This window comes from Annulohypoxylon maeteangense (assembly GCF_022496945.1).
Source record: "Annulohypoxylon maeteangense strain CBS 123835 unplaced genomic scaffold GGS22scaffold_4, whole genome shotgun sequence".
NCBI lineage: Eukaryota > Fungi > Ascomycota > Sordariomycetes > Xylariales > Hypoxylaceae > Annulohypoxylon > Annulohypoxylon maeteangense.
The window spans coordinates 2,092,143-2,115,230 of NW_025953251.1; the positions used below are offsets into that span (position 1 = coordinate 2,092,143).

The following is a 23,088-nucleotide window of genomic DNA, read 5'->3' on the forward strand; positions in this document are numbered from 1 at the left end:
ACGAAAACCATTGCTCTAGATATGAACTTGTGGGCCACTACATCTGGTGCATCTGGCGATAGGTTTGGAGTAGCATTTTCTCACACGATCAAACCCATAGCGCCATCCATAACCTCTCACGAATCACTGTGATACAGACAATAGGATTCCAAGATCGAACTCGTTTATGTCATAAAATGCTGCAGCAACACGTTTTGAATAGAGCTAGAAAGTCTCTCGTCGTAATCGTCCCAACACACCATCTGTACCAGACCCAAAGCAACTGTCACCTCTTGAATCCTGCTCTGAAGGCGCTTCGGGAGGTTGGTCCGAACGCGTCATTCGCAAAGTCATAACAGGAACTTACTTTTTTGGTGACGAAGAACGATAATGCTGGTCTAACTAGTAAGTGAGAGAGAAATAGCAGCGCGCACATGCTATACAGTTATATCCCAGCGCCTTCACCGAAGCAAAGAATCATGGCATGGGTGGCCCATTCCTTTTTGCTAGGTGTCTTACTTGTTTATGATAGTTTGGAAACGTGAGTTTAGTATGTGAGGAATACGTAACCAGACAGAACGCGCGCTGGAATCATATAATCCCACCGGGCGGATCATAACTAACCCCTCTCGCGTTCCCGGGGACCAAGCCAGCGCTACCGGGAGTTTCGGCATCGGCTTGTGCTGTGTTTGTTTTCCGTAGCATGAACATAGGCTTCTTCCCTTCCTTGTCCAATTGCTTAAAAAGGATCAATGGTTTCTCGTGCAAACCCAAACATCGTTCTTGATCGCCATAGACGATGTAAAGCGCATACTGATCCCACGGAGCGTTGATCTGATATTTCTTCAGGGCCGCGGGGAGAACCTTGTAGCAAGGATCATCCATACTGACCCTGAACGACTTAAAGATCTCCACCGAAGCTGAGTTAGAGCCCGGCGTCTCGGGGACAGGAGTTTGCATCCGCCGTGGTGCGATAGGCTTAGAGCCGTACCCGTGTTCGCTCTCCGAGAATGTCGTACGACCGGACGGTGTTTGTCGGTCGTCAGATCGATAAGAACGAGAGGCTAGGGTGGCGCTGCCCAAAGTTGGGGGTGAGGTAGGCGAGGGTATGTTCGGAGAGTAGCCAGGCGACGTGGCCTGGCCGGAACCGTTCATGGCGGCTAGATGCGAGGATGACATGACGGCTCTTTCGGCGGCATTCGCAGGGTCTAGGGTTTGTTCTACCGAAGGCCGCTCATGAGTAGTCTGCAGATGAGTTGGGGATGTGCTCTTGGGATTCGTACCAAGGACGATTTTCTTGGTAGAGTATTGTCGCTTCAGCCCATTGGAAGATTGATCTGACGAAGGAGTAGGAGCTGGAGGGGAAACTGTTGAGGTCTCATAGCCGTAGCTGCCTTGATTGTTGGATAGGTGAGGCAGGGGTTGCTGCGCGTCCTTAGCGAGGCGCAAAGCCGGCAGCATATCTTCGCGAAGACGTCTGAAGTCCTCGGTCATGCGTCGTAGGTCTTGTTCTAAGAAACCCATCCTCTCATCTCGGAGGCGAAGTTGCTCGACCAGGTGCTTAATATCTTTCAGGGTCGCGGTGGCATATTGAGCTTCGGCGTCGGCAGCTGTGTTGAGGGGAAATGGTAGGCGGGTTAATCGACAGCAACATGAAAGGCGCATTGCAAAGGAAAAGCCGGGAGGAACTAGATAAACGTACATAGTGGCACATAGTGATCGCTTTCTATGGGAACATCCTGTGCTTTTTTCACATCATAGACACTCTTAAGTATTGTCAAGCGATGGCCGACACTGGCTACCCCCATAGCTTTGAGGTCATCGTGCAGCAGAGCCACTAAAGCTTCGCCGACGATCTCGTTCTCTAGGACAAGGGGAGGGCCTCAAGTTAGAATGATGATCATGACGATAACAACTGCAACTGTAAAAACACACCGATGAACCGATCTGAGTACTGCTGCAACCCTATACTCGCGATGAAATCTGCACATTCATCGGCATCCCATTCAGATATTATAGTCTCAGGCAATCTGTCGGCACTACTGCGATGACCGTAGGTAGTAGGCGTGTGCTCGGTAGAGGAACGACCCTCGGAGTCGGTTGGGGATATTTCAGAATCGGTGGCAAGTACTGGAGAGCTAGTATGAACACTCCTTTCGTATTCGTCGTCGGCGTCTGATTCCGCGTATGCGGTGCCGGAGTCGAAGTTCATCGTCGGCTTTGCTAGAGGTAGAGCGAAGGCCCCGTTCAATCTCAGGTAAGAATAAATTTGAGACTGTGGCGTTGCTTAGGTTATATTGTTCCCTGTGTTTTAGAATTATCTTTTTCTTTTTCTTCTTGCTTCTTCCACTATCGGTTTCGGTGCCTCTCCTTCTCTTTCACCCCTCCTTTTTTATTTTTTTTCTCTCCTTCCTTTCGATGGAATTGTTCAAAGACGGATGCCCAAGAACGTAGGCCAACGACGGCCTAATTCTCGATAGCTAGCTCCCCCTGACGCACTCTCCTCGTAGGATAACTCTAGGGAACTCCACGCCGATTAGATCACCGGTTATCGGGAATAGTAAGTGTGCACGTAAAATCGGAAGCCGGTTTAGGAAGACGACAAGGAGCAAAAACGGGAAGTTCGATAGACGGAAACGCTAGATGGAGGAAATGAGCGAGCGTGTGATTTCGGAGAAACAAACAGTCAGAGGTTAATATCGCAGTCGCAATTGTAGTTGGGTGGTTGTTATTGTTTGGATTGGAATTTGGGTGCTAACGATTGAATTGAGCCCTGAATGTTGCAAAAAATTAAAAGAGCCTAGAACCCAGCACCCAGAAGGTTGAAGACCACATACATAGAAATTTAGCAGCGCTTTACCACTGCCCAGGTGCAGGTGGGACCCGCTTCGCATTCAATTCAAACATGAACTGGGACCTTACCTTCGAAAGTCTGTTCCTGATGGGATGTTCCTTACTGGCTCATAGCGATTTCCCTAGCGATCCCCTAGCGATGCATATCCATTGGTCCTATTGGTCAGTTGCACTACCTATATAGTATGTACCCGTCCCTGTCCGTCCCTGCCCTTCCAAATTGAAACTGCACAGCATAAAAAGGGGGTACACAGCCCCAAGGCAAGCTGTACATAAACTGCCAGGCCTTTATGATGCTACCGCTCATGTATCTCTGCGGGTCCAGTTGAGTACACTGTAGCCGCTACCTACCTTACTAGTAGTACCCTCCTCGCTTTGTCCTGCGTAGGTGCAGGTGCAGGTGCGCAGACAAGCGGACAGGCGTCTCTCTTCAAAATCAAATCGGTGAACCTCTCCGGGTCCGCAATTTTTTGGTAGTCTATGACAAACACACATTTTCTTCAACCCCATTTATCTCATTAGTATAATAGTATATATTATATATGTATCTAGGACACATACCACATGTAGTTACGTATACCTAGTAAATGAGCTTCGCGGTTGGCTACATACCGTGAACCTACCTATCTACCTACACAAGGTCGCCAGTCATTCGCTTTACGAGAAACCAATCGGACATTACAACGTCTGGGTCAGCCCGGTGTTACATTCGCTTCTACCGGTATAGCGGCTTGCATATTTCATCATTTATCAACTTCGGCCATTGTTAATACTATGTACCTAGTACTGTATGTATCGTATTACATGGTATACACTTCATATAAATGACCTTATATAAAGATACCTATGTAAAAGGGAATTTTACCTTGGTTGGTAAATCACCAGGCTTAATATCATAGCATATAAATCCCCATAATTCAAAAATACATCGAGCCTAGGTAGAGATAATATTGACAGATGAAGTTTTTAAAAACTTGAAGACAGATGACGGCAAATGCATACGAGTAGTGCTTGTAACTTTGAATGCACATGGGCTAATTATGTATTGGTAAATAATCAAGGCTCCTATTTAGAGAAGGGAAAAACGCGAAATTTTTAGAACGTACATTGCAACACTAACACGCGAACTCCTGGGTGAAGCAAGGTTTTCTTGCAATCTACATAAACTTATATCATCTGTTAATTGGTGGCACTGAGTACACATATCAACTACAAGGCATATGGTAGCGAACGTATTTGTATTCCTACTTGAACATGATTAAGGCCTTGTCTACGAGAGACAGGCTGAGGGTCATATCAAAGACCCAAGGCCAATTGACAAGGCCGGCAATACAATAAGTACAGCGTCGGGGTATCTTACTATAGAAGTCGTTGCGCCTCGCTCGTCCTTTTGACATACCAGCCGGTGTGAAGAAGTGAACCAAGGTTTATCTGTAAAGCGAGTGCGGGCAAAACTCCTCCAATTCCATTACCGGCACGAGGCCGTCTATTACCAACACAACTCCGAGGCGCCCTAGTTTGACAGATGATGTATTCCCGTACCTTGATAAAACCGCCTTGGTATGAGCTATTCACATCCGCCGATCGCGGAGCGCTAGATTAGATGGTCTACCGTAACCTGGCTTTGGCATCTTCTGCGCCGCGAGCGATGACCTCTTCGAGCGACCATCGCGGTGGCTCGATAACGCTCTCTAACCCGCTAGTCTTACGCCACACCTTTTCATCCTCCGGTGCAACACCTTCCGGTAGAGGCTTCAAACCTCCTGCGACACCTGTGGAGAACTTGAGTTGCAGAATATCTCCGACTTCATCACAGGCAGCTAAGAGACGGTCCATGTCATCTTTGTTGTGGGCGGCTGAGACACAGAATCGGGCACGGGAGCTGATCAAAGGGGTTGCGGGGTATCCGACGACGACAACCGATATGTTACGCTTGAGCATTTCATGGCTGAAGGCAGATATCTTAGCTGGGTTGTACAAGGCGACGGGGATGATAGGTGAATCATCGTGGCCATAAACGATCAAACCGAGACGCTTCAGGCCGAGACGAAGATACCGAGAGTTGAAAGCAATGCGCTGCAGCCGTTCTTCACCTTGACCAGGGACAAGCTCGCCGGAGATGATCTTTAACGATGCCATAATTTGCATCAGGACAGCAGGAGTCGGTGATTCACCCAACATGGTAGCAGCATTTGAACTCCGAAGTTTGTCGATAATATGCTTATCAGCTGCAACATAACCGCCATTGGCACCAAAGGATTTTGTCAAAGTGCCCATCAGGATATCTACCCTGCTAGGATCAATACCAAAGTAATCACAAACGCCGCGGCCCTTGACTCCAAGAGCTCCAATGCTGTGGGCTTCATCGACGTATAGAGCGAACTTATACCTATCCTTGAGGGCTAGGACACCGGGTAAATCGCACATAGTACCTTCCATTGAGTACAATCCTTCAATGGCGACTAGGATCTTTTTCCAAGGACGGTGGGTTCGAGGCTGGCCCTGGGCGATGGCTTCGCGCAACCGTTTCTCTAGATCGACCATATCGTTATGCCTAAATGAACGAATGACAGCACCAGAAAGACGGGCACCAAGTCGGATTGAGGCATGATTCAGCTCGTCAGAAAGGATCAGGCAACCTTTGGAGACAAGAGCTGGGAAGGAGCTGGCATTTGTAACGAACCCCATCGAAAAGACCATAGCAGCAGGTTTTCCGACGAAGGATGCAACCTCTTTCTCGACTTCGCAGACAAGATCCGAAGTGCCTGAATCAGCGCGCGGACTACAGAAACTGAGACCGTATCTCTTGACGCATTCCTCGACAGCATTAGCGCAAGGACCCTCGGATTGTGCAAATCCGAGGTAGTTGTACGAGCTCATGTTCAAAGTCTCCGTTGTTCCACCAATATACTTGTATGACTCATTGAAGTCATATGAGACACGGTTCAAGAGGTTAATGTAGCGACCCGGAACGCCAGTGCTTGTTCTTGCGAAACAATCGTCAATGCGCATTTTAAGTCTCCTTGTGTAAAAGTTGTCGAAATCGTCATTCAAAGGAGCGTAGCCGTCGTTCGCGCGAATTGTCTTGTAAGTTGCTTTTTTACTAAATCTCTTTCCGAAGAAGTCTCTTATGTGACCGAGAGCAAGAAGTAGTAGGTAGCTGATATAGGTGGTCAGGACATAATAGTAGGGCGGCTCATCAATTACAGGGGCCTCCAAAGGTTCTCCCTGATGTTTGCTAACGTAGCGGTGGCTTGGATGAACTAGTGGCCCGAACTGAGCATCAAATCGCTTCTGGCGTGAAATCTCGGTTGAGTCGGGTGGCTGAAATAGGGTAGTGGGCGGCTCATCGTCGCGAGGTTCACCACCAGTGGCCGTAGAGAGGGAAATAGATGGTAGTGACAAATTAGGAGTGGTGACAGAAGGAGTGGAATTGTTTTGCATGGCCATTAAGGCTTGTTGAGCGGTAGGCTGGTTGGTCTTCGTAGAAGGGGAAAAGAACGAGCTGAGGCGGTTCCCTCTGGATTGCGAGGGTCTCCTCTCGCCGGACCTCTCGGCGTGCGGCATGCTTGTAGAATTGGTAAAAGGGATCGAGATACGTCGTGGCATTTCTATAGGTAACGGAAATCGGTAATGGAAGTCTATATATTGTGGCGGTCTTAGGAGAGCGAAATTCACCGAGCGCTAAGATCTGAGGTTGGGTATTTCGCGAATCTGGACCAATGTTAATGAACGATCATAAGGTTATTGGGATATTTTATTCGGAGAGCTGGTATTCAACACGGAAGAAAGCATGGCCGTCAATAGTTTTTAGGGATAGGCAATTAGAAAATGGAGAACATGATAGGAGCGATTTTTGTGTTGAGGAATTGGATATGAAATGGAAAGAGGAAAGTTGAAACCAGAGCTGGCAGTTCTGACTCTGGTAAGATAAGAAGAGTTATGTGTAAAAGGATTGAAGGCGCAGTGTAGTTTCGATGTTTCCTAACCAACTATAAAAACATGGAAATTATGGCACCATTGAAGTAGACAGACAATGAAGGACCGATGAATTCGTATGAACAATAAAGTAGAAATGCATCCTGTATACACAATAATATTTTAAGGAATTGAACGAAGAACAAACTCACCTTGCCGATCCCCCAAAACCCCAAATATCCTCTAAGCTGTTTGTTGTGTCTTGTCAATCGGTCCACGGATGAACCGGCCAGGGAAGCTCAAAGCTATGTAATACCTTAAGCTGCTGAGCTCAAATGAGGGAGGTTCAATTGGCCGGTGGCTGATATCGAGAAAACCAAAGAGCGTGGTCAAGGGAAAAGGGAATTCCCGTCGATAGCAACACAGCGTCGACAACTGCCCTCGACACCAGCAACACCTTTCCGAAGCTGACAAGGAAGAGAGGTGCACGATGTTGAAAAGGAGAAGCGGAGTGAGAAGAGATAAAATGAAAATTAGCAATCCCATTGATGGGAAAGAGTTTCTAGAGGTGGATCTAAATGACCATGTACTATACCTTCGTACATATTACATAATGATAACATGAAATTTACAATACTGTACATTAGCTTCTGGAACCGTCCAAGCCACGGTGTCACACAAGAGTTTTAAGGCGCTTAAGGACATTTAAGTGGAACCTTAAAGGCCAATAGGACAGCATTGATAAAGAAATAGGTGGACTAACTCCGTCTTGCCCCTTAATAACGTACGGTTATAAACTGACAATGCCAAAACTTCATTCACTCTTATCAGCCAGTCAGCCTGCACTTTCCGTCAAAACTAGGTATGTACATACTTTTTTTTTCCTCTTTCCGAGCGATCCGTGCTCCACACTGTCCAAATTATGGGGCTGCAAAATACTACTAGGTACCTAGTGCTATGTTCTCAAATGTTCATAGGTATCTCGCGTTTTATCAACGCCCCGTGTCGGCAAGCTGCATCTACACCATTCCTCATCACTAACTTGCTTAACTATTCGTGACTGTTATCCAAGTCCGCATCAAAGCTATTTAAAGATGATACTTCTCAAATAAGAATTCATGTGACTCTTCGAAGACTTAATGTTCATCTCGAATACGGAATACACGCATTGCAAGGCAATAGAAAATGGCGCCAGTCGCGAAATTACTTCCGAGGGCTCCCTCATTTTGAACCACGCCATTAACCCTTGGCGGGGGGCTTCGAATTGGTTTTATGACCATGTTACGGCGTACATAATTATGACAGCCGGTATTTGAAGGATCGATTGATCCATTCGTCTTCATAAAATGATTTAAGGAATAAGTACTTCGTACATATATGCACGTATTAAATAGAGGTACACTCATTAATGCCATGTATATATGTATATGTATTAATGTCCCAGTTTTATTTACATATATGTATGTATACCGTATGTATGTACTTAAGTATCGAATGAAAGCTTATTTCCGATAAAACTACGGGAATATATATAATATATATAACTTATGTGTAAGTTTATTTTAAGCATTTTAATATTAATATTAAGTTAATATTTATATTAAAAAAAATAATATTATTTATAATGCCGGTTTATAAGTTAGTTATGGTTAAGATTACTTAATTTTCGAACGTTTTTTATTTAATGTTTATTTTAAATAGTACTGAGTATAATGATTATCTACATGTATTAGGTATGTACGTTTAGATAGCTACATAGTTAGTCTCTCGGGACAAAAATGGGCACATGCATTTACATTAACAATTAACCATCGTCAGCTCAACAATAACCCTCAACTAAATACATAGCATTCATCCACACTGAACATTTAATCTTGGTCAGACATTCGCTCATTTACTTCCGTTGATTTCCATCTAATATCCATAACACAAAAACATCCCCATCCAAACAAAAAGACGCCGACGCAGAAACCAAGATCTGTGTATTCGCAATGACTACTGATCACAAACCTGCTTTAGTTGAGTTGTGGAAGCATCCGAATCCTTCCTCAACTCAAATGTACAAATTTCTAGAGCATGTAAGATCTAAGTATAGCATTAACATCAAGGACTATCCAGACTTATATAAATGGTCTACCGAGAACATTTCGGACTTCTGGGGAGAAATATGGCAGTTTTGTGGCATCAAAGCGTCCAAGTCTTACTCCTACGTACGTATTCTTAGCTATTTGTATATTGATCTCATATCATTCACAACTTCTAAGCTGTATGTGTGCAATCCCGGCTAACATGCCACTCATATCTAGGTCCTGCCAGGTGATGTCCCCATGTTCCCTAGGCCGGACTTCTTCTCGGGGGCCCGCTTGAATTTCGCGGAGAATCTCCTGTTCCCGGCCAAAGCAAACGTTGTAGAGTCCTCCGTTGCTATTATGACGGTCACTGAAATTGAAGGGCAACTCGTGTCGACGACATGGGCCGAATTGCGAGAGGCCGTTCGCCAATGTTCTAATGCCCTCAGGGCCGCCGGCTTAAAGCCTAACGACGTAGTTGCTGGGTTTGTCTCCAATCACGCGCAGGCTCTCATCGCAATGCTATCAGCAGCCGCGATTGGAGCCGTCTGGACAGGAATAAGCCCGGATAATGGTGTGAGTTCCGTACTAGATAGATTGATCCAAATTGAACCCAAAGTCCTCTTTGCGGATAACGGCACCATCTACAATGGCAAATCGTGGTCTAGCACGGACAAGACTTCAAAAATTGTCGATGAACTTAAGTCTAAAGGCCTAGAACTTGTTGTCGTGATAAGTAACATCCGAGATTCTAGTCTAGGCTTAGAAGCCTTGGGCGCGAAAGGGGTTATGGCTGAAGACTATGAAATCTTTTTAAAAAGGTATCCCCTAAAAGTTTGAGACGTTTATACAAACAGACCTAAATTAACATGGTGTAGCGGTAACGACAATCCCCTAAGATTCGAGCAACTCCCGCCATCTCATCCCTTATACGTCCTATACTCTAGTGGGACGACCGGCCTTCCGAAGGCGATCGTCCACACGGCATTAGGCACGCTAATTCAACATAAAAAAGAACACCTTCTTCACTGCTCGATGGATTCAACTTCGAGGATGCTCTACTATACCACTACATCCTGGATGATGTGGCATTGGAGTATTTCGGCTCTTGCTTGCGGTACCACTCTGATCCTATACTCCGGTTCACCTTTCAAACCACATGGGTACCTTTCACTACCCAAACTCCTCTCCTCGCAGCGAGTAACCCACTTCGGTACCTCGGCTGCATATCTCACTACATTAGAATCCAACGGCATATATCCTGCTCAGTTACTTGATCTTTCCCACTTACAAGCAATATACTCTACAGCCTCACCTTTGCCACCCTCAACCTTCTCTTTTGTTTATGAAGCATTTCCTGCTCATGTCAACTTAGCTTCTATTACTGGTGGCACTGACATAATTTCTTTGTTTGGTGCTCCATGTCCGTTGCTTCCTGTTCATGTCGGCGAGATACAATGTGCAGGCCTCGGGATGGCTATTAGCGTCGTAGACTCCGTTAGCGGTACTCCAACTCCGGGTGAAGATGGAGAATTGGTGTGTAACAAGCCATTCCCTTGTCAGCCCCTGACATTTTGGGGGCCTGATGGCAAAGCACGATATCGTGCTAGCTATTTTGAGCGTTTCGAAGGCATTTGGCATCACGGCGACTTTATACGGATCGACACAAATACGGGCGGTTTGACCATGCTAGGGCGTAGTGATGGCGTCCTCAAGCCAGCTGGTGTAAGATTTGGCAGTGCTGAGATATATAATGTGTTAACGAAGTTCTTCGGAAATGAGGTCGAAGATGCGGTGTGTGTTGGCCGGAGACGGGAAACGGATCGCGACGAGACCGTTTGCTTGTTCATCCTCATGGCTGAGGGGAGAAAATTCTCCCTAGAACTTCGTGAGAAAATTATCACTGCGATTCGGAAGGAATTAAGTCCAAGGCATGTTCCTGGTGTCATAGAGGAGTGCGGAGCAGGGATTCCCAAAACAGGAAACGGGAAAAAGTACGTCTACACTACCTGAGTCTCTTGAGTTCTAACTAATGACTTATCAGGATCGAGGTCGCAGTCAAGCACATCCTATCCGGTATCAGCATCAAAACAAATGCCAGCGTGGCAAATCCCGAGGCTTTAGATTGGTTCAAAGAATGGGCAGCAACGCACGACTAGGGTCGTATGTTGTGAGGTTACGAGGAAATATGAAGAGTCGTACTTTGGTGCTCCATTAGCAATAGATATTCCTTATGTTAATCTGAGAGTGAAGTTGACTAGGCTACTCCTTAGATCAGTTAGGGGATTCGAAAACATACGAAATATCAAGATGTAGCTAACATGAGAAGGGATATGCATATCTCATCATATCCCTTATAACAAGGACGCCTATAACCTCACCACATTAACCGCCTTAACCTTTCCCTCTCGCCATCTCCCGCGAATATGGCGCCAATACCTTTTTTAGCTAACCCTAGAATTTCTTCTCGCTGTAGACGGAAATGGTGCTGAATTAGCCTCCATTCATTTGACAACGGACTACCGAAGATGCCCACATCATCAGTCTAATATCTCGTGAGTCTAGTGCTCATACGAAAATAGACGAGCCTTTGCGCTTCAACTTACACACGGAACGACGATAGGGCCATCGACACGCCACCAACCCCCGAAGTGATGGGCCTCGAAGCTGCCGACAATCATCTTCGCGTGAACATTGCAGCTGAGGCACAACTCCAGCCCAATGCCCCCTCGCTCCGCAATTTGTCGCTTAATAGCCTCCGAGACGTGTATGACATGGCCAAGGCGATCTGGCATCCAGCTCATGATCGTGTTCAGCTCTGCCTCGCTAGCACTGGCCTCGGCCTCAGCAAAGTGTATCGTAATCTTCAGCCCGGCCGCCCGCGCTTCCTCGATGACTGGAGTAAACAGGGAGACGTCCCCCTTGGTTGGATCGCCGCAGAGATCGACAGCTACGACACCTCGGTCTCGGAAGAGTTTCGCCAGCGCGACAGCCTCGCCTGCTTCGTCGAGGCTATTGCGCCGATCAATGGATAGGATGAGGCGCGTGTGTAACGTTGGCGTATCCGCCCGCGCATCTTCAATCGCTCGCAGCACAGTGTCAACATAACCCGCCTTGTCTAGACCAGCGGTAGGCATCGCTCGTGGTGTCGTCCTCAGCTCGAGGTACACAACTCCATCGTGTGCGAAATCTCTAATTACAGATTTGGTGGAATGTTCCAAGGATGAAACATCGTCGATGAGGTTGTAAATGTACGAGGAAAACAACGGGAAGAAGCTGTGAAGTTACAATCTCAGCTTTTTTTCTTCCCCCCCTTTTTATATTTCAAACCCCACTTGCGTATAAGTATTAAAATGCAACAAGATTCTATTTTTTTTTTTTCATCGTCAAATGGAGGAGCGTCTTACGTTTTAAGGTCATAGTCGTGTCTACCCGGTGGCATCACGAGTAACGGGTCTTCAAGATCGGTTTTCCTAGCCGCCTTCTTCATTTCCCAGATTTCGTGCAGACATTGTCGGCTGATGCTTCCGGACAGATGCGCGTGGAGCTGTCAGTCTCGGTAGAAATAAGTCAGCATAGCAGTATGGTGAAGTGAAACGACAGAGTTCAAATAGTATGCGAGTAAGCACAAACCGCCACCGATCTCAGTTGTTTGTAGAGTCAATACCTATCTATCGAAGGATGAGATAGACATGTCATAAATCGCAACGTCGATATAGTTACCTCAATTTTAGGCATGGATTTAAAGTCCAATCCAAGTTCCGGTGTCATGGTCTTGTCAAGGGTCGAAGAATACATGCTAGCCGTTTATCAAGTGATCTCAAGTTGAAAGGCTGGGCGGCCATGTGTTTGTCTAGGCAGTATCGTTAACAATAAGAATAGGAATACAAGAATATCTAGGTGGTTTTGATATGAACATTTCATGTTAGAATCAAGAGCTATATATGTACTAGGTAGGTAGGTGGGTACCTATCTGATACCTGCATACATTAGTAGACTTTCACTTTACTAGGTACTAGGTATAACCTTGAAGCTTAGGCACATAGTTTTCTATATGTACCAAGTAGGTAGGTACCTAGATTTATTTGCTTAAAAGTTTTATACATACATATGTACATATCACTGAGTACCTAGGAACACGTCCACAGGTACATATATGCAACTAGTAGTATATGCAATTCTACAGAGTAGTTACATAATTACATATGGATGTAGGAGTAATACTGTAATTATGTCAAGTACTATGATAGCGTCCATAAAACTAAGAATATCGATTTTTTATCGAAGCTATCACCTTCCACAACATGCGGTTTATTAATAATATTTTACGATTAGTTAAGGAACGGTATGGTGCTACATATGTAGGTAGGCACCAGGCAAAGTACCTACTAGGAACCTACTGAATGTATTGTACATAGTACTCTGTAACCAGCTGGAATATACCTACCTATGTAGGTACCTATTAGGTAGTACCTACTGTACCATGCCACCTAGCAGCTTTCCTACCGGCTCTCAACTATAACAAATCTTCTAGAAGTTCTATCTGCATAATTACATACCTAGTACTAGTAGTCAGATCTTCCCGGTCGATCAAAACATAACATTTACAGCGTATATACACAATACCTACTACATACCTACCTACTAGGTAGGTAGGTATTGTACGTAAATATCTACTTAGTAATAGCCATTTTACCAAAGTCCGAGCTTTCTTTAATTGATCCTCGCATTTTACACATGTCAGGCTCTTTAATAGGAGCCTCGTTACTATGTTGCGCTGCACAATCGTGGAAGAGGAGCTAAGTAAGAAATTGAGAGAGAGGGTTCATCATTTAGGTCCGAAGCTTGCGAGTCCAGTACATGTACCTTGCAAACATATAATAGCAGGCAAGGATTGAGAGCGTCTTCCATGTTATTAATGAGGAATAAGGCTAACGCGGTTGGGATACTACTCAGGGTTAATTCTGGTTCTATCTGCATCCTAAGATCCTAACAAGGCATAGTTCCTGTTCGTAGCGGTGGAGACCTGTTAATAATAATGGCCGTCCCCTTTTATGTAGGGGTATGCATATTATTAATCGCATACATCAAATAGCTAATATACTTATTTATAATACGCTGTATTGCAGTAGATGTGTATTAGAATAGGGGATCAGTTGCGGGTTAAATAATTATTTAATCCCTGAAGACTCATTCTATGTACGCTGTACAGAACAATCAAAGAGCCTCATCTGTATGGATGTATACCGCGTTTTCCTTAATGAGAATAGTTTGGAGCTTTTCTCGCAATAATGTCGTTGTTTCCTTGCCTTTCAGTTCCACTACTTAGGTAAATAGTAAAATATACCCAACTTATAAAAGTTTTGTTTAATAGATAAGTATGTTATCTTCCTGGTTACATAATATTATGGCAGTTAGCTTTAGTTGTTAAACTTTATTAACTGTGCCGCTGAAGTAGAATTAAACATAAATATTTAAGAAAACCCAACCTATGGATCTCATTCATTAATCGTTTCTATTATGATGTATGAAATGGCGCCTTTCGATTTATTAGTTGTCGTGAAAGTGTACGTACGTAAGGATATTTATTACATAGGAAGCATAGGTACTGTAGGAAGCACTGGAAACACTGTAATTCGATACTGTGTTCTCCCGCCACTTAAGCTTAAGCTTCGTTAAATTTCTTGGCAATGTAGCCCTGTTAAGTAGGAGGTTTTCTTTATGTAGAATGAGTGCTTAAGGGGGATATACCAATAATCTTACTAGGTACTAGGTAGTTGGATGGATGGATGTACACATGTACATACCTAATATGTACCACTGGGCAATGAACCCAGCTCATATGCACTTGCCTTCAATTATTTCTTCTCGCTACGCAGTACCTCGCTCCATTAGCTACAAGGTACTTACTCCTTCCAGGCCAAGGTCAGTGCCAGCTTCCCTCTAGTTTCTCTTGTCTTAGTTATTATTATTTCAATTCTGACATCCTGTTAGAGTCTTCCTTTTCCCACCTCACACTTCCACTACCAATACCACTACTATTACCACCACGACCACCACCATTACCGTTGCTAACTAGCCAGCTTTGGGGGCAGTTAATTGTTCATTAAGCTGACTTTTCCTATTCTAATCTCCGCACTTTTCCATCATCGCGCTCTGACAATAAACCCGTCTTCTATTTTCCCCCTACGTGCGCTTTCTATTCATCTCCAAATTCTCTCCGAGTCTGGCCTAGCTGGGGCTTTATTTTATTTTATTTCGTTTTTTTCTTACTCTGTAATCCATCTTAATACTAGGTATTGGCCGCTGGTCAGAGCACGCCCCCAGCAAGGCCCCCCTGGAGCTTGTATTCTCCTTCTTCCCTCCTCACCCTTACCCCGAGTTGAGCCAACCTCACACCTTTCTCTCTCTTTTTTACCCCTTCGGTGTCCTCTCCACCATTCGCGAATCCAAAATCAACACCGTCCACACCGCTTGACGACGCCCGTCGTCCATCATCGCCCATCCAATTCTCCCGCTGCTCCTCGGACCTCTCGCTGACACACTTCCATCGCCGCCATGGACTCCCAACGGCCGAACGATGTGTCGCCCGAGGCCATGCAGGCGCGCATTCAACAAGCGCGACGCGAGGCTGAGAACTTAAAAGATAGGATTAAGCGAAAGAAGGATGAGCTGGCCGACACTACTCGTAAGTTAAGTCACATATACGCTCTATCAATTGATTGTCTTTCTATCTGCTCAAGTGTCTGTGTCGTTCTAACGTTTGAATCTGTCGCCTCCAGTCCGCGCCGTTGCGCAGCAATCTCATGAATCAATCCCCAGGAATCAATTAATGAAGACGAAGAGGACGCTCAAGGGACATCTGGCAAAGATCTATGCCATGCACTGGTCAACTGACCGAAGGCACCTGGTATCGGCTTCACAAGATGGGAAATTGATTATTTGGGATGCCTATACGACGAACAAAGTCCACGCCATCCCTCTGAGATCGTCTTGGGTCATGACCTGCGCTTACGCCCCGAGCGGTAACTATGTCGCTTGCGGTGGTCTGGATAATATCTGTTCTATTTATAACCTCAACCAAAACCGAGACGGGCCAACACGCGTCGCCCGCGAATTATCTGGCCATGCTGGTTATCTATCCTGCTGTCGATTCATCAATGATCGGAGTATCCTCACCTCGTCGGGTGACATGACATGCATGAAGTGGGATATCGAGACTGGTACTAAAGTTATGGAGTTCGCCGACCATCTTGGCGATGTCATGAGCATCAGCTTAAACCCTACTAACCAGAATACCTTCATATCTGGCGCCTGCGATGCCTTTGCGAAACTTTGGGATATCCGTGCCGGCAAGGCTGTGCAGACCTTCGCCGGCCACGAGTCAGATATTAACGCCATCCAGTTTTTCCCAGATGGGCATTCTTTCGTGACCGGTTCCGATGACGCGACGTGTAGGCTATTTGACATTCGAGCAGATAGAGAGCTCAATCTTTACGGCGTAAGTAGATAATTTGGTGAAAGTTCGATGCGCTGGATACTGATATTGAGGCATAGTCGGAATCCATTTTATGTGGTATCACATCTGTGGCCACTTCTGTGTCGGGTCGCCTGCTATTTGCTGGATATGACGATTTTGAGTGCAAGGTATGATTGTTCTAGCCCCTTCAAGTCGAACCGAATCGACTAATACTTGACAGGTATGGGATGTTACGAGAGGAGAAAAAGTTGGATCCCTCGTAGGCCATGAGAACCGTGTTAGCTGTTTGGGCGTTAGCAACGATGGCATCAGTTTGTGCACAGGTTCCTGGGACTCGGTGGTAAGTCTTCACTGTCAAAACTGTAGCCTGGATTCGATTGTGCTGACCAACTGCAGCTTAAAATCTGGGCATACTAGATGTAGACGAAGGTCTACTCCAACACATATACCGACTATCGTTACCCGAATCGTCGGTGTCATTGTCATCTTTCATCGAATGAATATTCGAAACTAATTTCTACCTGATACGCACTTTTTGAATCGTCGAGATTTGGTGCTGTTAGGACGAAGTCACGACAGCCTTTCTCAGCACCTATTTTCCTTACTGGCCTACGTTATACTTGATTCCCACCCGACGACTGTTTGCTGCCGCCGACCAAGGAGCCAGAGGAGTGTATAGTTCCCCCGGTCTTGTCCGCCCTTCGATACCAGAATAATATCCTGTTTCTATGCCTGTCTTCCATCTATCGGTTACTCAGTTAGTATACTGCATCGGATTCCGACGACGACAACGATGACGCTACCGCTGCTGAACACACAGCTTAGTCTAGTCTCTACCCCTCGAGGTGTGGGAGTTGGGGTTCTCCGTGTCCTGTAGGACAAAGATGGAATCTAATTGATGGGTTTTCTTTTAATCGGCCTTTGCTTCCTTGTGGTTTAGTTCAAAAATTACGGCAACTTGATACACGGATGCAGTCTTCTCCCTTCATAGGGGGGCATGTTGATACGAAAAGGCTTTTCACCCGGAAAAAACAACTATTGCGCGTCTACTTGATTCCTTTTGCTACCTTTATTTACCGCCCCCTGATCTCTACGATGGAGTAGAGCTATTGATTGATATTCTTTGTGGATAAAGAGCAAAATCACTTGAGGATGGTGGCCTACTTTTTTCAGTCTGGCGGGGAGGAGAGATTAGCCCTAACTTTTAGGCCTTGGTGATGGCCGGTCATCCCCGCAGGTGTTTCCTAGAGATTGTCCCTTGTGTCGGCGTGTACCTCCGAACATCAATGGAGGGGTCAAGTCGGCTGGGTGCAGTTGAAGTAGGGGCAGGAGGAAACACATTCGCATCCGGCGTCACACCGGCCCTTCACTTGCTATCTGTACCATAGTCATGTCATATTGAACGCTGAAACCATTCAAACTACTAGGTCATCTGCCATATTATCTTGCTTTTCGTGACGAATTTGGTTTTATAGTTGCCAAGACAACTCAGGAGAGGTTGATGGAAAGAAAACCCTTTCTTGTTATTCCACGCATCTATTGGGTAACGGTTCGTATAATTTACAAGCTTTGGGTAGAGGGCTTAACCTGTTGAACAGTATATTCAGTTGGGTGAGGCATCTGATGGTGACCCTTCCGAGATTATCGATATTTATCTATATCTTTCTCATTTTCACCCCTAGGATGATAATACCCGAGTGACCAGTCTCGAGTTAGCCGGTAATGTGCCCAAAGAGGTTCTAGCACGACCCAACTTGCAAACACATCATCTGCTGAATATTATTGTTTCACGTTACGTTATTTTATAGCTCTCTTAAACATGAAAGTCTCCTTTATATTTCTTCTAAGACTCAAAAGTCCTACTCGAGAGTCACTTACCGTTTAGCTGTTGGCTGTTGATTCGGTTATATACCTAGGTATATATCTATAGATTTGGTGGTGAATAGGGAAACTGAATTAAAATATATTGTACGTTATTGCGCGAGCAGCTTTAAACTACTCTCTAGTTACTAGTCTTCCTCTAGGTCCAGACCAGACTTTTAACACATGCGTATTATCAATGTTTCGATTCAGCACGATAATTATAGATCATACACTCATACTGCGTGTGCGTTGTTTCTTTCTTGTGTGTTTTAGGAGCCATCGCTGGCGTAAATAGCGAGAAGGAAGATGAGACTGCTCAGAAGTATGGACTACAACACAATCAATCACTAGAGGAGCTATAATATTCTTCTCGATCACGTAACTCAAGCCAGGACAGTTCGTATATTATGTCGTCGGTTTGTAAAGTCCTTGAAGATGTTTCCATTCGTGTGTACCTCTTCCTCTTCAGTCTAACTTCGCATCGTATCCTTATATCCTTATTCGGATATTTGCCCGTTGATATCCAATTTCCAATGAGATTAAGCGCGTACATTAACCTCAACAATATTTATATCACTCTAGGATTTAACTATTACATCGAATCTCTATGCTTTATTATCTAATGTTTAAGTCACTAGGTATTGTATAATACTGAATACGAACAAACATACCCAAGTTTGGATAATAGAACATGTATTTATTATCAATATCATTGTTCAATTTCCTTGACAAGAATGCCGGAAGTCTAGTCTATCAGAGGACTAGTGACTAATGCTTTAGCAGGATCGGAGCTTAATTCGTTGGAGTCCGTGAAAGTTCATGGGAGATTATAGGTTGGCGTGTTGGTTGTAATCCCTAGAACAGAGTATGTAGAGTAGGTTGGAGCTCCTCATATAACAACGCCGTTGTTTCTATGCCCTTTTAGTTCCGCCTTGTGACAACAAGAATACTTAGGGATAAAAGTGCCCCTTCAAGCCGAATGTGAGGATTACTCTGAGGCTAGTCTCGTATTAGTTGGTGATGGATATGTTATGCCTAGTGTATGATGTCGGCTACGCCGAAGCGATCGAAATTGGAGTCTATGGCTATTTTTAGGCCAGGCAGGCTCTTATGCAGGCTCCATCTTGGATCTAATTACGGTTCTAGAAGAGTTCTGCGAACGCGTGACAGTTATTATGTTCGATTTGTCGTGATAATGTACCTAGTGATGAGAAATAAGCCTATTTTTCTGAACTAGGCGTTTATATAAAAGGAAAGTCGCAAAATATTACCTAGGTATATATTATTATTGTGTACACCGTATGACGTCGGTAGAATCGATGGTATAATATATTCATGTGTTTTCATTTTTATCATGCGACGTTTAACTAACCCCCTTAAAACATTTGCTGGCTCGCTAATCGTATTTGACATAGCCAAATATCGAAACAACATAAAGTTTTTTTTTTTTTTTTGGTAGCTAAATCCTCGAAGGTAATATCTTTGATCGAAAAAGGTAAAATTCGTGATTTTTTCCTCCGAATCCGATCTATAATTGGGTCCAGATTTATGGTAACAGCTTTTCCTCCACTTCTTTTTTTTAGTTCATTATTAGGTGGTTTCCCCCCCCCCCCCCCCATTTGCTTTAACTATAATATTAGCAATTACACGAAGTAGTATTTCAACCGTTTAGTCGTGGCTAATGATAATGCCATGTGTACATGTAGGTGATAAAGAGATTAGTTGGAAATGGGTTTCTCACCCCCCTGTCCCCTTCCACGTTTTTAAACCCTGTCAAGGGTCTCGCATTAGAGACCGCGCAATGCCCCAATGCCGTAACTGTGCGATCCCAACCCAGTGGATTGTGTTACATATATGTATCTAAGTACTGTAGTGCATGCTCTTCAATGTTATATCGAATCACTTGAATAGGTAACCAGCTTTTTACACTTCTGTGATTATCTTTTCAATTTATCATTATCATTATTATTATATTCTTTAAAGCTCTTAATTTCCTTGTAATAATGATTCTTTTTACGGGTATATCCGGATATTGTTTTGGAAAGGTAAGGAATATATAGTATTAGTATGTATGTATATCGTTAGAAAGGACCGAGGACGTTCCATATAACCTGCTAGCTGGGGTAACAAGAAAAACCTGTAGATAATACCTACATATATATACTACAGTACATGCGTAAAACTTGTCAGCTTGTGGTTAAGTGGACCTTCGCATATTCTCTAACGAGCTTGCTAGCCTCACTAAACCTAATCAAGCCTAACTAATCTCAACTAATCCTAACCGATCTTTGTTTCCCGGTGTCTGAAACATCCTGACGCATACCACAGCCCTTCCTCCGTATTGATGACGGCCCTGATGTGCTCCTTTCTTTCCATCATCTAGCCCATTAGTCCATTTAGGAATTGTTCCAGAAACATTCCTTTATAATTACTCATTATTTTTTATTTTTATTTTATTTTTATTTTATTCCTTGCATTCCAACCGAAACCCCCCAAACTCAAACCCAAACCCAGACCCTCATCCCATCCCTTCCTTGCAAACATTGGACCGCTGCACCGCATTACCAGCCTAGGCTTCTCTTCCTCCCTCCTATCACCGCCCAAAGCCCTACGCGCTACGCGGCCACGTTCCCCCAATCCCAATCCGTCGCCTACACCGACTTAGCTGTCCGCATATATCAACCATCATTCCCCCTTCCCTCTTCCTAATTGACCCAATATGTCATCTACTTCTGCAAACGTAAACAACAATCCAACTCCGGCACAGGAAGAGTTCGAAGACTTCCTTAACAAAAACACTGAGAAAGGATCGCGGGTACATCCAGAGGACCGAGAAGATATTCGGAGAGAGACCGAACACAGTGACGGCGACGATATCGAAGACGAAGAGGATCGACATCGCAACGCCCAGATAGAAGCCGCAATGCGTGTCCCTACCCTGACAGGCGACGTGAAGTTGCCTCCGGCTAGTTTCGACTCGGGTCGTAGTACTGGTGTGAAGGGCGTCATCGCCGACGCCCGCGCCTACGAACAGGCTCGTCAAAGCAAGTGGCGGAATAGGGTTCGCGCCGCTCGGCAATCTGTATTCGGGAGAGGCCAGACACCTCGGACTACAGGTTCGCAAAGTGGTGAAAGTGAAGAGGACGAGGACGAGGATGCCTTTCTACAACAATGGAGAGAATCGCGAAGGCAAGAGCTTGAGAGGGACGCGAAGAACAACATACGCAACAGGAGAACAAGCCCAAGTCTAAGGATGTTTGGGCGCTTAGATACCGTCGACGCGCTAGGATACTTGGACGCCATCGAGAAAGTGGGGAGGGAGACGGTTGTTGTCGTATTCGTTTATGATCACGAGGTCAGTCAATCTCTGCTGCGCGTAATGTCTAATGAAAACTATATGTTAATCGGATGATAGTGCGAAGTATCGGGTCTCATCGGATCAGCCTTACGACCACTTGTTACTGCCCATCCCGAGGTTCATTTTGTCAAAGTCCATTACGAGGATATCGAATTTGATAATGCCGCTGTACCTACGGTTTTAGCATACAGAAACCAGGGCGACTTATTCGCAAACTTGACTGGTATCATTGATATGATACCTGATGACGAGGACTTCGACAGCGAGTCACTAGAGAGGATTTTCAAGAAGCATAGCATCATCTAAATCCCATTCGGCTGAGTCTTGCGAGCCCGAATTGGCTTTCGTCGTGTTTGAATCTCAGGTATAATACGTACTACTGATTGCTTCACTACCAACCCTGGCTGGTTTGGAAGTTAGGTACCCATATATCGAGATTATGTCATATTACCTGCTATGGGCACATACGAAAAATCGACTCTTCTGAGATCCTGCTCTTCCACGCCTAGGGGCAACATAGCTCTACCCTTACTACCTGGTCGCTCATTGTTGCGTGGCCATTTAGTTGGTGGTCCCGCACAGAGCTATTAAATCAGACACGGCTCCCCAATTTCTATAAGATTTCGAGAATGTGGATGGCAGAAATGATAGCTGTGGCAACGATAGTAATGATGGAATTAATGAGAAGTGGACGACTGATGTCGTTATGCTTAGTAGGGTGAGGGTTCTGGAGCCGATGCTTCTATATGATATCCCGTTGGCGTTACAAGGGTGCAGGAGTATTGGACGGGCGGGTGGCATAGATTCGGTCTGAAGCAGCTTCATTAGCTGAACATATATCTCATGCCTTGGTTTCTTGACCAAATGCTTTTGGTTGGTAGTAGATGTTTAGGAGTTCTAATAGTACTATTCTGTAACTTAATATTACTAACTATGGTACATCCACGAATATCCTGATATGCATGTGTTTCCTTCACTGATTGTCTTAGCGTTTTAAAGGCTTATTGTGTTATATTTAGGTGCTACCAATTTCTATTATGGAACCATGATGTAACTATTGTCCATAACCGTCTCTTCTAATCCTTTTCTCTAATATACATACCTACCTACCTATGTAGTACCTACCTACCTACCTACCTACCTAAGGTATGTACTGTATAAAATCTAATACCTAGTACCGTACCTAAAGGACGCGTGTTACGTAGATGTTCCGTTGGTTTCCGCTGGCTTCCGACCGACTTGAAATATATGTATTAATGCCTAATATATCTATATGGGTAATGGTAACGAAATCATGCGTAGTTTCTATCCTGATTATGACTTGGAATATACTAGGCACCTGGACAATTCGAAAGTGTAGCCTCTAGGTAACCTCTACTTTAAGCTTACTATCAACAGGTATCTACATACACACATATGCATTTAAGAAGCCTCTTTTCTCCATGGATTCTTCATTCGATCGAGTTGGGAATATGCTTAATCGATACGGAGATATCTTAACATCGAACAACATAAATATTATAGTATGTCAGATATCACAAATTGATAATGGTATTATCAATCGTTCA

At 44.7% G+C, this 23,088-nt stretch overlaps 7 protein-coding genes across 7 annotated transcripts; 3 read left to right on the forward strand and 4 right to left on the reverse strand.

Moving 5' to 3' along the window:
- Nucleotides 1–8: 8 nt before the first annotated feature.
- On the reverse strand, nucleotides 9–2,876 carry GGS22DRAFT_157827 (uncharacterized protein). The gene is made up of 3 exons (XM_047960548.1): nucleotides 1,915–2,876; nucleotides 1,682–1,843; nucleotides 9–1,589 (listed from the first exon to the last, which is right to left on the reverse strand). The coding sequence occupies exons 1-3, from the start codon at nucleotides 2,189–2,191 to the stop codon at nucleotides 571–573; spliced, it is 1,458 nt and encodes a 485-aa protein (XP_047821502.1). The 5' UTR covers nucleotides 2,192–2,876; the 3' UTR covers nucleotides 9–570.
- A 1,177-nt stretch (nucleotides 2,877–4,053) lies between these two features.
- GGS22DRAFT_157830 (serine palmitoyltransferase 2) lies at nucleotides 4,054–6,874 on the reverse strand. The gene has a single exon (XM_047960549.1). It carries the CDS (start codon nucleotides 6,439–6,441, stop codon nucleotides 4,441–4,443), a length of 2,001 nt encoding a protein of 666 aa, XP_047821503.1. The 5' UTR covers nucleotides 6,442–6,874; the 3' UTR covers nucleotides 4,054–4,440.
- Nucleotides 6,645–7,356, reverse strand: GGS22DRAFT_112803 (uncharacterized protein). The gene is made up of 2 exons (XM_047957999.1): nucleotides 6,963–7,356; nucleotides 6,645–6,816 (listed from the first exon to the last, which is right to left on the reverse strand). The coding sequence occupies exon 1, from the start codon at nucleotides 7,294–7,296 to the stop codon at nucleotides 6,994–6,996; it is 303 nt and encodes a 100-aa protein (XP_047821504.1). The 5' UTR covers nucleotides 7,297–7,356; the 3' UTR covers nucleotides 6,645–6,816; nucleotides 6,963–6,993.
- A 1,194-nt stretch (nucleotides 7,357–8,550) lies between these two features.
- Nucleotides 8,551–11,448, forward strand: GGS22DRAFT_157832 (acetoacetate-CoA ligase). The gene is made up of 5 exons (XM_047960550.1): nucleotides 8,551–8,960; nucleotides 9,057–9,640; nucleotides 9,698–10,813; nucleotides 10,864–11,338; nucleotides 11,426–11,448. The coding sequence occupies exons 1-4, from the start codon at nucleotides 8,742–8,744 to the stop codon at nucleotides 10,976–10,978; spliced, it is 2,034 nt and encodes a 677-aa protein (XP_047821505.1). The 5' UTR covers nucleotides 8,551–8,741; the 3' UTR covers nucleotides 10,979–11,338; nucleotides 11,426–11,448.
- GGS22DRAFT_186504 (Metallo-dependent hydrolase) lies at nucleotides 11,197–12,590 on the reverse strand (the record flags this gene model as incomplete). The annotated part of the gene is made up of 4 exons (XM_047964463.1): nucleotides 11,197–11,364; nucleotides 11,426–12,095; nucleotides 12,227–12,366; nucleotides 12,543–12,590. The coding sequence occupies 4 exons, from the start codon at nucleotides 12,588–12,590 to the stop codon at nucleotides 11,197–11,199; spliced, it is 1,026 nt and encodes a 341-aa protein (XP_047821506.1).
- Nucleotides 12,591–15,153: 2,563 nt separating this feature from the next.
- On the forward strand, nucleotides 15,154–17,116 carry GGS22DRAFT_112859 (guanine nucleotide-binding protein subunit beta). Its single transcript, XM_047958000.1, has 5 exons — nucleotides 15,154–15,507; nucleotides 15,602–16,320; nucleotides 16,377–16,466; nucleotides 16,520–16,639; nucleotides 16,696–17,116. Exons 1-5 carry the CDS (start codon nucleotides 15,378–15,380, stop codon nucleotides 16,714–16,716), a joined length of 1,080 nt encoding a protein of 359 aa, XP_047821507.1. The 5' UTR covers nucleotides 15,154–15,377; the 3' UTR covers nucleotides 16,717–17,116.
- Nucleotides 17,117–20,540: 3,424 nt separating this feature from the next.
- GGS22DRAFT_157841 (thioredoxin-like protein) lies at nucleotides 20,541–22,477 on the forward strand. Its single transcript, XM_047960551.1, has 2 exons — nucleotides 20,541–21,517; nucleotides 21,578–22,477. The coding sequence occupies exons 1-2, from the start codon at nucleotides 20,882–20,884 to the stop codon at nucleotides 21,824–21,826; spliced, it is 885 nt and encodes a 294-aa protein (XP_047821508.1). The 5' UTR covers nucleotides 20,541–20,881; the 3' UTR covers nucleotides 21,827–22,477.
- Nucleotides 22,478–23,088: the final 611 nt, after the last annotated feature.